Source organism: Ixodes scapularis, unplaced genomic scaffold, assembly GCF_016920785.2.
Source record: "Ixodes scapularis isolate PalLabHiFi unplaced genomic scaffold, ASM1692078v2 PGA_scaffold4__175_contigs__length_147842914, whole genome shotgun sequence".
Taxonomy (NCBI): domain Eukaryota; kingdom Metazoa; phylum Arthropoda; class Arachnida; order Ixodida; family Ixodidae; genus Ixodes; species Ixodes scapularis.
Window position 1 is genome coordinate 848,149 of NW_024609879.1, and position 13,398 is coordinate 861,546.

Below are 13,398 nucleotides of genomic sequence, written 5' to 3' on the forward strand. Positions count from 1 at the left end.
AGCAATAAATCCAATATCTTTACAGAAGACGCCGAGAACACCTGCATCGACCCAACGCGTACACACGATGTTATGATTCTAGTGCGTACGTTGGAAAAGAGACACCTGCAAACGAAACGTCACGTCCAGCGTCTGCAGTCCTCCCGCATGATGGTGCTGCGCCGAACATATTCACTTAGGTTGTATATCAGTAAGTTACCGTAAATGAACGACCAAGTTTACAAAATTATAAAGTGCAAAAAAAGTCATTTTTCGCCAAAGTGCTTATCACTTCAAAAAAAGAAAAAAGCTCGCAATTTTGACTGATTGTGCACCGAAATGTCCGTGAACCGAAATGTCCCCGCACCGAGAATTCCTACACCGAAACGTCCGTGCACCGAAATGCCCGTGCACCGAAAAGACCGCACCGGAACGCCCTACACGGGAACGTCCTTCACCGAAATGTCGGGATCCCAGACAATATGATATCTGTGAACAGACAGTGAACTCATTTTTTTAACTCTACTGCCTCAGCGCAGCTTTTCCAGTGTATTGCTTTCCGCAAATGTCATTGCCACGTGTTTTCGTTTTGCCATTTCTATTTTCCGATGACTTGACTTAGAGTTGTCAGACGTAATTCCATTTAGGCGATCATTTCAGTTAGCATTTCCTGCAGCGAATTTTCTTAGAAGTCTTTCTAACTGCCCTGCAGTTTTGTATTTTTACTGTCCTTCCCTCGTTGTTTTCGGGAAGAGAGAGAAAGTGTCTATTCATTTTTTTCTAAGAAAGGGAAGAATATTGGAATTATTTTTTTTAGGGAAAGGAATGCTCTATTTTAATTTTTCGCATTTACTATCTACAGTAGCCAGGTGGCGCCACATAACACTTTGGCGCCCGTGTTTTCAGAATTACGTCCCCGTGGCGATTGACCCCCATGTTGTTTACCATGACATAAACAGAGTACGTGTTGAGAAGTTCAACTGGTCGGACGTCTCTTTCCTTTCGGGGGCCTTCCGGTGCCTCCGGGCCCCGCCGCTCACCACCTCGTCATGTAAGACCCTAGTCTTTTCGCAAGCCCACGTAGGCCCTGCGCTCCTTTTATTTACACGGGTGTCCGTCTTTTAATTACTACGGAATGTTTAGAGTGTTGATGCCTCTAAGTCGGTCGACCTCATCATCAGTACTCTCGTTCTCTTTGAAAATTCGTAGAGCGTTTTTACGTCTTACAACGGTAATCTAAAGCTGATCCGTACACGGTTGGCCCAACAAGTAGTGGAATTGCCTTGGCATCACTTGGAACAATGCAAATGGCACTCCTGCACTGGTTGGTAGACAGTGAGATGCGCTTGGGTGATTCCGCAAGGAATCACGTGACCAGAGCCGTAGCCTCCAATTTTGCACGTATATGTAGGCCTCGTATATGCAATACCGAGGTAGTCGGCGTCCGCCTGACGAAGCGTGGTGCATTGACTACCAAGGCCCACGTACGCCTTTACAGGCTTCCCGTCGATCAGTGCCTGCTGAACGTATTTCTCATTTCGTGTGTCAACTGCAGAAGTTTCCTTGATATTAAATCTTCCGTTGGCAGCCGCATGACCATCACGCTGGCATTTTTCGCATCGTTTTTGCTTTTCCGGTTCAAGAGAGTGAATTGTGAAATGTCCGCAGTCGTTGCAGTTAAAGCACAATGACTCTCCGTTGTGGTCATATGAAGATGTTAGTCCGTTTAATCACCTGACGGGCATGCTGCTCGGGCGCCGATTTCATTCCGTGCGTCGATTTGGTCATGCGATTTACCTGATGAAGGCTGACGTTCGTTTCGGGTGGGTGTTGCCTTGACCACGGCGAGTCGGTCGTTGGCGTAGAGCCTCGCAAGAGGTGTAGTGATGACACGACAGTGTTCACTCGCTTGCCCCGCGGTGACGTGCACTTCCGTTTATGCGGGTGCACATGCGCGAGGTTATCTTCAGTTCGAGGGAAGTGATAATAAAACACGAGTTCCGGATTTCGGTGTGGCTGGTCGCTCCTTCCTCGCGAGACATGGTGTGAGAAGTGGGATTCGTCCCGGAGGAGCGACGCAGCAAGTGAGCCGTCGACGTGGAGCATCCTGCAACGCCCGCCATGGCGGACGGAGACGCTGAGCCTACGCAGTTCTGCGCCGCCGGTATCCAGCCGCCTCCGAAGTTCAACTTTTCAAACCCCGGCGAGTGGAAGGAATGGGGTTTCCTGTTCGAAGACTCCTGCTACGCTTCTGAGCTCTACCAGGCGCCGGGCGAAGTGCAAGTCAGGACACTGCTGTACGCCATGGGCTCCCGTGAGGCTGGACGACTCCTGGACACAATGGCCTTGACAAGTGACGACTGGCGCTCTCTTCAAGCGGTGAAGACGAAGCTCACCGACCACTTCATCCACCCGGTCAACGAAGTTTACGAAAGCGTGCGCTTCCACCGTCGCGTCCAGGCTGAAGGCGAGTCAGTAGACGACTTTTACACTGCCCTAGTACGCTCGTCAAAAAGTGCAATTACGCCTCCGCGGAAGTCGAAGAACGCCTCATCCGCGATAGATTCGTCGTCGGTCTTCTGGACTCTAAGCTGGTAGACAAGTTATGTCGCACGCCAAGGCTCACGCTCGAAGATGCGAGACTTCAGGCCTGTATTCACGAAGACGCCGTGAAGGCCCATTCTGAAGTTTTTCAGAAGGAACCAAATCCTGGCAACGTGGTCTTCGAAGCAAAAGTCTGAAAACGTCTTCCGAAGTCACGACGGCGTTTCGACTTGGCGGGGGAAGGCGTAACGAGGACTTCCAAGCCTTGCTCAAGCGACGGACGCTGCAGGTTCTCTTGCCGCTCCGCCTGTCCGGCAAAAGAGGCAAGATTCAGGCGGTGCAAGAAAGTTGGACACTTCAAAACCGTCTACGAAAAAAAAAGCCACGGGCTCTGTCGAGCAGCACACGGTTGCGGCAGGCGCCCGTACCAGAGCCAAGTTCGCAACCGTGGCCGTCAATGGACACAACGTGAACTTCAAAGTGGACTTTTGAGCGGAGGTGACCGTGGTGTCGAATTCATTCCCTGGAGTACTGAAAAAGCTTCATTCACCAGAAGGTGAGCTCACGGGCACCGGAAACCACCCCCTGAAAGTACTGGGCACGTTCCCCGCAACGCTGCTATGGAGGGACAAGTCGACCGTGCAGGAAATTTACGTCATGCCATCTCAACACCCCCATCTTCTCGGCTTCCCAGCGATACAAGCGCTGGGAGTCATTCAGTTTGTCGACAATGTGGCGACACCAGCGGTGCTGCGGAGAGACAGGCTTTTCGACGGTCCGGGGGAGCTAAAGGAGAAGTACGTCATCCGGCTTCGACCTGGCGCCAAGCATTTCGCTTTAAGCTTGCCGAGGAGAGTCCCGATCCCGCTGCACGACGTCGTTCGTGGGGAGCTCCAGAAGCTAGAGTCTGAAGGAGTCGTCCGCAAGGTTGACCGCCCCACAGATTGGTGCGCGGGCATGGTCGTTGTTCCGAAGACAGGGGGAGGCTACCGCATCTGCGTAGACCTCACGCGCCTAAACAAAGTCGTACTGAGGGAGCGTCACATTTTACCTTCGGTTGAGAATATCCTCGGACGTCTCGGGCATGCAAAGGTTTTCTCGAAGCTGGACGCCACTGCAAGCTTCCACCTAAGTGAGACTTTCTGAAGAAAGTCAGGAGCTGACGACGTTCATTACCCCGATGGGAACGTTCTGTTTCCGCAGACTGCCTTTTGGCATCTGTTCAGCGCCAGATGAGTCGCATTTTAGAGGGACTAGACGGAGTTGTGAGCATGATCGACGACATTCTTGTCTTCGGCGCATCAAAAAGCGAGCACGATCGTCGACCCCAGCACGTCCTGCAAAGGCTCGATGAGGCAGGCGTCAAACTGAACAAGAAAACGTGCAGTTTCGCTGCCTCAAAAGTCAAGGTTCTCGGCGTGTTGGTCAGCGCGAAAGAAATCAGCTCGGACCCCGAAAAGATCGAGGCCCTGCAGAAGTTGCCGATACCCTCGGACGTCAGCGGGGTACGAAGACTGCTGGGAATGGCTAACGATGTGGGGCGCTTCATCCCACACCTCTAGGACGTTACGGCGCCAATCAGAGAACTGCTGCAACAGCACAAGTCGTGGTACTGGGGACCAAGCCAGCAAGCTGCCTTTGAGAAGCTAAAAAACATGCTTAGCTCTCATATCTGCTTGGCCAAGTAGGACCCGTCATACCCGACAGCAGTTTTAGCTGATGCAAGCACTTACGGACTCGGGGCCGTCATGCTTCAAGCTCAGCCCTCCGGCGAGAGACGGGCAGTGGCCTACATATCAAGGGCTCTCACGGCCACCGAAACTCGCTACAGCCATACCAAAAAAGAAGCCCTGGCCGTAACGTGGGCGGTCGAGCGCCTCGATCAGTTCTTGAGAGGCATCGACTTCTAAGTCGAAGCGGATCACCGCCCTCTCGTCACGCTCTTGGGATCTGCGGAGTTGAATCTAATGCCACCTCGAATTCAGCGACTACGTATCCGCCTCACGCGCTACCAATTCACCGTTCATTATGACCCCGGCAAACTTTTAGCTACGGTGGACACCCTGTCAAGGGCCGCGGTGCAGGAACTGGATCAGCACTGCCAATGTCCGGTGGACTCCATAGAACTCTTCGTCGGCGAAGTGGTTTCAGCAGCCGCTGATTTCGTGTCATCCCGTCTGGAAGCCCTACGAAAGCACAAAACGGAAGACGGCATCTGCTCCGGCTTGCAACGCTTCTGAGAAAAGGGGTGGCCAGAACATATGTCCAGAGTTCCTGTGCATCTACGAGAGTACTGGAAGGTACGTGGGAACATCACCGTGTGCGATGGTTTTGTACTCAAAGACCGCCGCATCTTTATTCCGAGCGAGATAATGCAGCTGATACATGAAGGCCATTAGGGCATCGGACGCTGCAAGGTAAGAGCAAGGGACGCAGTTTGGTGGCCTACTCTAAACAGCAAAATAGAGCAACTTGCGACAGCCTGCGAGCGGTGCGCCCAAAAAAGAGTACAGCGCTCCGAGCCACTCATCAACACACCGACTCCCAGTCGTCCGTGGCAGAGAGTCGGTGCGGATCTGTTCGAGCTCGAGGGGAGACACTACGTGCTTGTCGTGGACTATTACTCCCGCTTCCCAGAGGTCATCAGCTTGACGTCGACGACGTCAATGTCCGTCGTCGCAGCAGTCAAGATCACATTCGCCCGGTTTGGGATCCCCGACGTGCTGGTATCGGACAATGGGCCGCAGTTCTCTGCGAGAGTGTTCGCCGAGTTTGCCCAGAGCTACGGTTTTCACGACGTCACGAGCAACCCACGCTACCCACGGGCGAATGGGAAAGCGGAGCGTATGGTGCGGACCATGAAAGATTTCCTCTACAAGTCAAAGGACCCGCACATGGCCCTCCTGGTGTATGGATCGAGACACTCCTGGAGTGACCGGCTGCAGCCCGTCCCAACTTCTAATGGGCCGACGGTTGCAAACAAAGCAGAGACGTTGCAGCCGGGGTGGCCATCACGTCGGGACTTCAAAAGAAAAGACGGGGAGGCCCGAAGACGCCAGCGAAAGGACTTTAATCGCCGTCACGCCGTTCGTCAAATTCGCCCGCTGCCCGTAGGAGGGGACGTGTGGGCACAAGACGTGCGGTGCCGAGCAATAGTCCTCAGTCCAGCGAAGCGGCCGCGCGCTTACGTAATCGAGACCGGGACAGGAGTCCTGCAACGCAACCGCCGGCACCTGGTACCATTCGATACGTCTCCGGCGGACTCTGACGCTCCGGATCCCGGCGGATCGACCAATAAGACTACAACTCCATTCAGTCCGGCGGTCTCAACGGCAAGAACAAGTCCGGGTGCAGCGAGCCAACAACAGCCGACCGCAGAGCCTGCACCAACAGCAGCGCCGACGAACTTGACGAACTCCTCGTCAACATCAACGTCGACGGACACTTCCGCCAGCTCGCCTGCGCACTAACTGCATTTTGGAAACATAAAACGTTATTTTGTTTGTTACGTGGGATACTCGTCGCTACCACCTATAATGGGGCTTGTAAAAAACCGGCTTCTGTAGTTCTTCAGGGATCAGTGCTGGGGCAGCTATGCCACCCTTGGGACCGATGCAGGGTGCGCTGATCATGTAGGTGGCGCAGCAAGATGTATGCTTTAGTGTAATTGCATGTTACACTAAGGAATGAGGCATGCACTGTTGCGTTTGGGAGCTGACGATCTCAGGTGCGGAACCAAAAGCTGGGGCTGTGGCTCGCATCTAGCATGGCCTCGAGGAAACAGGGCTGGAGTGGGGCTACTGAAGCAGGACTTTTATGTACAGTGAACATACAGGTAGCATGGTCGACTGGTTAATCGGCGGTTTTCGACTTCGGGCTCCCTCAGCCCGCGTATATATAGCCCTCCGAGGGCGAGAAGACCCTCTGAGAGAGGAGCCTTCCACGGAGTTTGAGTGTTCACGTGGTGTTCGAAGTGCGGGGGCGGCTGATGCAATTTCCGGGTGTTCTTTCAGCAAGGGGCAGATGATGTAATAACTCGACGTTCGTGCCGCGCTCCGGTGGTTGATGTAAGGAGTCGTTGTTCTTGCTGAAACCCAACACCGACGGATCCACGCACACACACGCACACGTACGCCGGTGTTTTTCCTTCCGGGGGCCGGTGATCCCAGATGGTCTCGTGGCCTCCGGAAGACGTTCTTTTTGAGTTTCGAGCCCACAGCGAAGGCCGTTGCAACAGCACGAACTCCAGATCAAAACACATGACGTTGTTTGTTGGGCTGTGCGCCCCCCACTGGCTGCCTGTTTGAGCGATAAACGATTATTTCTCGAGGATCGAGGGGAAAAAAAAACTAAAAATTTTACTTCGTTTTTTTTTTTTTTTTTTAGAAGTGTCCTTTAAGTGTCCCGAGTGCATGCGCAAAAGTGCGACTTTCTTTGTTTTGAGCATTTATCATTTTATGGTTGATAGGGGGGGGGGGGGGTCCTTGTTCGTTGTGTTATCACCAGCACTGTGTATAAGTGTTAGATTTTTTTCTGTCGCTCGCTAGCTTAGTGGCATTGAGCTTCGTACATCGTACATCGAGTGGTTTGTTACCTTGAAGTGTAGTAGTCCACAGCATATAGTATAATCAAAGCAGACTTTATCTCCACGTACCATTATCAGACGATCAGAGGGGGCCAACTCAGGAATCGGGCCCCACTCCCGGCGTCCTCGGACGCATTGACTGCGTCAAGTCTATTCTCAGCCAACCTGAAGAGGATGGACATCCTTGGAGAGGGTGTGTATCCTTCTTCCCAGGTGCAGACCCAGCCGACGATTGGCCTGAATCTTGTCTGCACCGATCGAAGGCCCCCCGGTCCGCCACCGGCAGAGGTCATTACGGGGTGTTCCGCTAACAGATGTCGAGGCCGCAGTGCTGTCCCCCAACAGAGAGCTGAAACTTGTGCCCTCAGCCCTCAGCGAGAGAGTCTCAACCGAACGCCGACGCAGCAGCCATGTCTAGTTTGCGCCCCTCGCCAGAACTCGGAGCAGCCTGGAGGCGTTGGTCCCTCGCCAAGAGACGCGGCTGCCCTGTGGGATCCGCCCTCCCCTCGACGGCCCGCCCACCGCACGCGCCCCGAGGCGGCATCTGAGTTGCGGGATGCCAGTCGCCAGCTGCTCCTTGGTAAACGTCGTGGACTGCGCCCGCCTCGTCACGCGGACGCCCATGGTGAGAGACCCTCGGACGTTCTTTGCTAGGGTTGTGTGTTTGCCCACTTTATTTTGATTCAAATTCAGCGGTCTTTTACTGAGGTCTTTTTTCGCATAGATTCGTCGTTTTTGGGCAACGATTTTTGGTGTCGGATAGCATATCAATGTTTCTCGGCAGGGGATTTTCTAACCTCATGGCAACATAGCCGTGACCCTAATTGGTGGAAAACGTCTCGGTACAGACGAGGCTCGCTTAAAGGAGGCGTCTTCATTGCTGTCAGTAAACATCAGTCATGCTCCATTATAAATACAAACTCTGCCCTCCGAATCTTATGGCTGCTCTGTCATGCAGCAGCGCAAACAGTTCTACTAAGAATCTGTTACAGAGTGTCCCCCCCCCCCCCCTCCCCGCGGAATAGGAGTAGCGACTTCTCAATTAGGTCATGTAACATTATAAGTAAAATTACCGCAAAGCGCCCCAAAACGAACATTCTTCTCTTCGGAGATTTTTATTTTCCAGGTGTTGACTGAACGAATCCATCACCCCTAGCAGTAAGCAACGCCGAAAAAAGAGAGTTCCCTCGAGGTTTGCCTCAACTTTAATCTCACGCAGCTGGCATCGGAACCGACCCGCGTCGCATAGGGACCCGCTAACGTTCGAGACCTAATACTAACCAATGACCCTGACAGTCTCTCGTTCATTTTTTATTCGGAAAATCAGTTACCGTAAGGTTATTCATGATGACCTCGAGTTTTTCTTCTGTGGTGCGCCAGAGTTACGAGAGAACGATACGTTTGTACGAAATAGAAAGTTACAAGGCGATCAAGAATGAGCTGATCGCCTATTTTCATCTTTTTGAAGCGTCCTTCTATTCCCGATCTTTCCACGACAATAGGTCGATATTCAAATATAAAATAGCTTAATTTGTAACTAATTCGATTCTAAGACTCGACATTTGTGCCAGCAGCAATAAGCCGTGGTTTACGATAACTTTCAGAAGATTAGAAAATAAGAAAAGGCGTCTTTTTAGTGCTACTAAGCTGAATGAAAATACTTCCCTGCTGTAAAAAAGGCATCTGCATGAAAGTTAGCGGGTTCATACCGGTAACAGTTTAGCCGTACCGGTCACCCGTCTGTGCAAACGGGTCGCCCAATTGTTCAAACAAGGGACCAGTTTGCACAAGTGGGTGACCGGTGACCGGCAAAGTGCACCGGTTTAATCAAACAGCTTTCTCTTTGCGCGGTGAGTACGTTTGATACTGAAGTACAGAGCGGCGGCACGGGCGTGCCTGTTTCACCCGCACGCATTCTCTCGAGAGCTGTTTCGAATGTCAGTGCACACGTCATCAGAGTGAGCAGAGCAAAGACGAAGCAATCGCGACGCGGGAGACGACTGCGCCTCGATCTGGCCGACCACGCTCGCTCTGCTGAAATGGGAGCGTCTCGAGTACCGCAAGACGCCGCTTTGTCATCGCTAATGCTTTGCCTTGCTTTGCGCTGGAACGCCTGCGAAGTCGTTCCAGCATTCGGTGTACCCTAGGCAGCACCTTTCAGCAACCGTTCCCGCAGCATCGCTAACTTCCTTCTGTAAGCTTCGGCGGTGAATCGTCGTGGGGCTTCATGTTCGTGGCGCCGGCGTCGAGAACGAGGAAATATACATTAAAAGCGCTATTCAACAACAAACACAAATATCTAATTACTTCATCGGGAAGTGCGCGCTACCTGGGGACGTCCTGATAGCTCACCATTCAGTGAATCTCACAAATGAAGCGCTGTTGCAGATCTTTCTTCGTTTATTTTGAGAAATTCAAGTCGTTTGACCCACCATGTGTTGTCATCGTGGTGCGCAGGTTGTTTATTGATGACAGGAATGAAAACTGAACTTACGAATGATAAAAATTATTGCCCAGAAATAAGCTGCGCCGTAGATTTCGCAGCTCGCTAATAAAAAATAAAAAAAATTGCAGGGGCCCTATACATATATGCAAAGCTATACCATTTCTGAAACTATGTGATCTGAAATGCCACATAAATTCAAAGATTTACAAGACTGAAGTTAAAGAACGTGAATATAACAGTGTACTTATAATTTTTATTTCCATCAAAAATATATACTGTAAACGACTTATTTTCGCGAATCGCTTACGGTTCACGAAAAATAGGCCCACCAAACAATTCCGGTAATATGTAAACAAATTGAAATCTATGTTGAGATCCAACCGCGTCGCCAAAATTAGAAACCGCGAATCATTCAAAAGCTTCAGCTTTGACCGAAATTGCGAAATATTTAGTCGCGAAAAATAAGTCGTTTAAAGTATATCTTTTTGTGGAGATCATGCACAGAAAGAAGACGCGGTTAATTCTGCTTTTCAGTTTAGAAGTTTGGTTATACGGCGTAAAACGTATGATATTAATACTTCTCGTTTTGGGCTCACTATTGGGCTGGGCAGTTTCTTTGGAACTCCGAAAAGTAACTTTCATGCAGTAGTTTTGTTCATTCGGCATCGACAGCAGAGTGAACTCTATGCGTGTTTGAGACCAATTGTGCCTAAGGTTAGGGGCACGTGACTACAGTTTCCAAGCGGGTGATAAGGCAGAGCACGGCACCTGCCTGAAGGTCAGTGCTTAGTAGGCCGCTGACATAGCATCCACTGCATATCGACTTTGGGACGAACTCACAAAAGGATGCAAGTTACAAATACCGTTGCTGTGTTCATTGTTGGGATGCCCCTTGTTGAAGACTAGCCTTTTGTCAACGCATCTCATTCTGACCTTGAAGAGAGCTTTCATATTCCTTTTCTCTCCTTCTCTCTCTCTTTTTTAAGCTGAAAGCGTGGTAGAAGGTGTTACTCGCCGGACCAATCAACCGTAGACTTTTTATTGCTTGACTCCGCTCTCGGTGCGCGGGTAATGGTAGAAGCGTGATCAGGTGGTTTGACGGATAACGCATTAGCCGTTGCCAATCTCGGAATGCCTGCTTGCGGACCTCGTTCGGCGCCTGGTGCGGCCTGCGGGGCTGCTGCGGATTCCGCTTCTGTGGTAAATGGTATCTCGTTCATAAAGGCCAACCCGTATGTTGGCAACGAGGAATTTCTTCAAAGAAGCCCAGGAGATCCTTGTGATATGTTTAGTGTTTGGTTCGGCAAATGACAGCTCGTGCCACACTCTTTTGAATCTTCATAAAGCGCTTGCATCTCGCTTTTATGTTTGTGTGACTGGTGTGCAGTTGCCTCGTTTATATCGATCTCGGATGACATCTTTGAAGTCGCGAAAATTTTATCGTAAGCACACTCGATCCTACTTCTTGGCGACGGTTAACAGTTTTTGACTGGTGCTCTTGTTCAGATTACCTCTAAAATTAAAACGGAGGTTCGGGCGACTTGGTTGCTCATGATGTACAGGGGAACCGCGAATCGGCAAAGCAGCTACTCAAGTCCAGACACGCAAAATAAAGACGCACTTACGCAGCGCTGAGTAACAACTCTTTGGTATATTTACACTTTCGTCTTCGTCTTCTCTTGGTATTATGGACTAGGGCCGTGAAAATTAATTGTTCTTTTACTTCAAAAGGAAGCTAAACTGTAACCCGAAAACTGAGATTGAAATTAATGCAGGGCTAGATAGTCTAGTTCTTTTTGAGATAAGGCTAAAGACGGAGTAGTAACACATCTATCGCCATGTTTTCCGATATTATCTGCCTCAATGATTTCTCTCGTTAGCTTGTTGTGATGCTTGCCGAGAATGGCGCAGTTGCTCAGCAGCACTGAACAGTCACAGTATCCACAGTGGATTCCTATAGGCTGAACTCCATGGAGCGAATTATGCGACGAATAACTGACGAACGCCGCCCGACGGCACGCTCGCTTTGCGCGCGACGTAGCACCCACTGTGCTGATGCCACGCGCAGAGCGAAAGCCGTCGGGCAAAATTCGTCAATTTTTCGCAGCATATTCGTCCCATGGAGTCCAGCCTTAAGTGTCCGGAGTCTTTGTTGGTGAAATGTTGTTAAATTCACGAAGGCGATCCTTGAGACATTGTCCGGTCTGACCTATGTATAGTTTTCCACAACAGAGGGGAAAAGAGCACACTATCGTCTCTGTACAGGGAACAAAGGTGTTCTTAAGGCCGAACTCCATAAGACGAATATGCTGCGAAAAGTCGACGAATTTTGCCTGACGGCTTTTGCTCTGCGCGTGGAATCAATGCAGTGGCTACTACGTCGCGCGCAAAGCGAGCTAGCCGTCGGGCGACGTTCGTCAGTTATTCGTCGCATAATTCGCTCCATGGAGTTCAGCCTTTATGCTTCTTTTTTGCAGCCGACAGTTGCACTTGGGGGGGGGGGGGGGGGGTATTTAATTTTTTGCACAAGCTGCGAAGTTTGTTAGGAGCTCTCACCCGAGCGCACGGTCCTGCTGTAACACCGCCATTGACCCCGCGACGCCAACCTTCTTCTATTTTGTTTTGGGCACAAGTTCGCCCCATTAAACGTTTAGTTGCCTACATCTATTCAGCCATCTCGGTGGCTCCGAGGCGAGAGCGTCGGCCTACGGATCCCCATGTGGCGGGTTCAAATCCCGGCCGAGGTGCCCGCAATCTGACGGAGGCATATTGCGGAGAAGGCGCCGTATAACCAAGCTTTCGGTTGCACGTCAAAAGATCCTCAGGTGGTCGAAATTAATCCTCAGTCCTCCGCTGGGGCGTGCCAGATGCCCGCCGTTGGTTTGGCACGTAAAACCCCCGAATTTGACTTTTGCCTCCATCTATTCTTCGCTTCATTGATTATCATTCGTGACCAATATGGCACCGTACCATGCCGCCATTTCTCCGTACCACGCTCCTTTGCCCGTCTCTTCTGCGGGATCCATTTCGTACCATCCAATTTGTTATTCTCGGCAATCCTTGCCGAGCAGAAGAAATTCGATGGTGCCCATTGAATGCTGTAAAAGGTACGGGCACAGGAGCATGGCAATGAGAAATGTCGGCTAATGTGACCTCAATGCAATCTACGTATAGACATTTTTTGTTTCCCTTCGTTCTCAGGCGCGTGGTTTCCGTATTTGGTATGCGGGACGAAAAAATAACAGAACATTTAAACCTGAAATATGCGAGAAAATATAGGTGAGGTAAAACAAGGATATGTGACGATCAGAAATTGTTTGTGAACGCTTTCGAGTAACGTAGGGAGTTTAAATCGATGTTTTAAGGCACACCAGAAGGACAACAATTAAGATGGCTGCGCCCTTGCGGAGAAGATGCATAGACACTACCCTAGAATTTCCCCGGTGCTGGTTTAGTTTATAATCTTCTGTTGTATACCAGCTCAGTAGTGTACCTCTCCATGTTTCGCAGATCGCTTGAACGTCTGTATTTGTCTACGGAATAGGCTGCAGGTAATAAACTTCTGGGAGATTTGAAAACAATCTTTTATGTCTGTTCTCATACCTATTTTCCAACACCTATGCGAGTATATTTTTAAAGGGTTTTCTGTATGTAAAAAGCTTCTGGCCGGTGCCATTTTCATCGCTCGATCTTGCGTAGACATAGATACATAAAAAATGCACACGGGTGGCTTCATTTGAAAGAAGTCGAACACGCTCGTCGGGTGGGCCCTTCGATTAATATATATATATATATATATACTATATATATATATATATATATATATATATATATATATATATAT

General features: G+C 50.3%; 1 protein-coding gene across 5 annotated transcripts in view; it reads left to right on the forward strand.

Annotated features, from left to right (window-relative positions):
* The first annotated feature begins 925 nt into the window (after positions 1-925).
* The window catches only part of LOC8033199 (transcription factor SUM-1), a 305,941-nt gene continuing 293,468 nt past the window's right edge, over positions 926-13,398 (forward strand). For 2 of the 5 annotated variants that reach the window (XM_040217848.2, XM_040217860.2), the window contains exon 1: positions 7,010-7,733. In XM_040217848.2, coding sequence (XP_040073782.1) covers positions 7,665-7,733 — 69 coding nt within the window. In that variant the 5' untranslated portion in view covers positions 7,010-7,664. Of the gene's footprint in view, positions 1,031-7,009; positions 7,734-13,398 lie in introns of those variants that run through there. The other 3 variants (XM_029991553.3, XM_040217851.1, XM_040217856.2) reach the window with 3 other exon arrangements.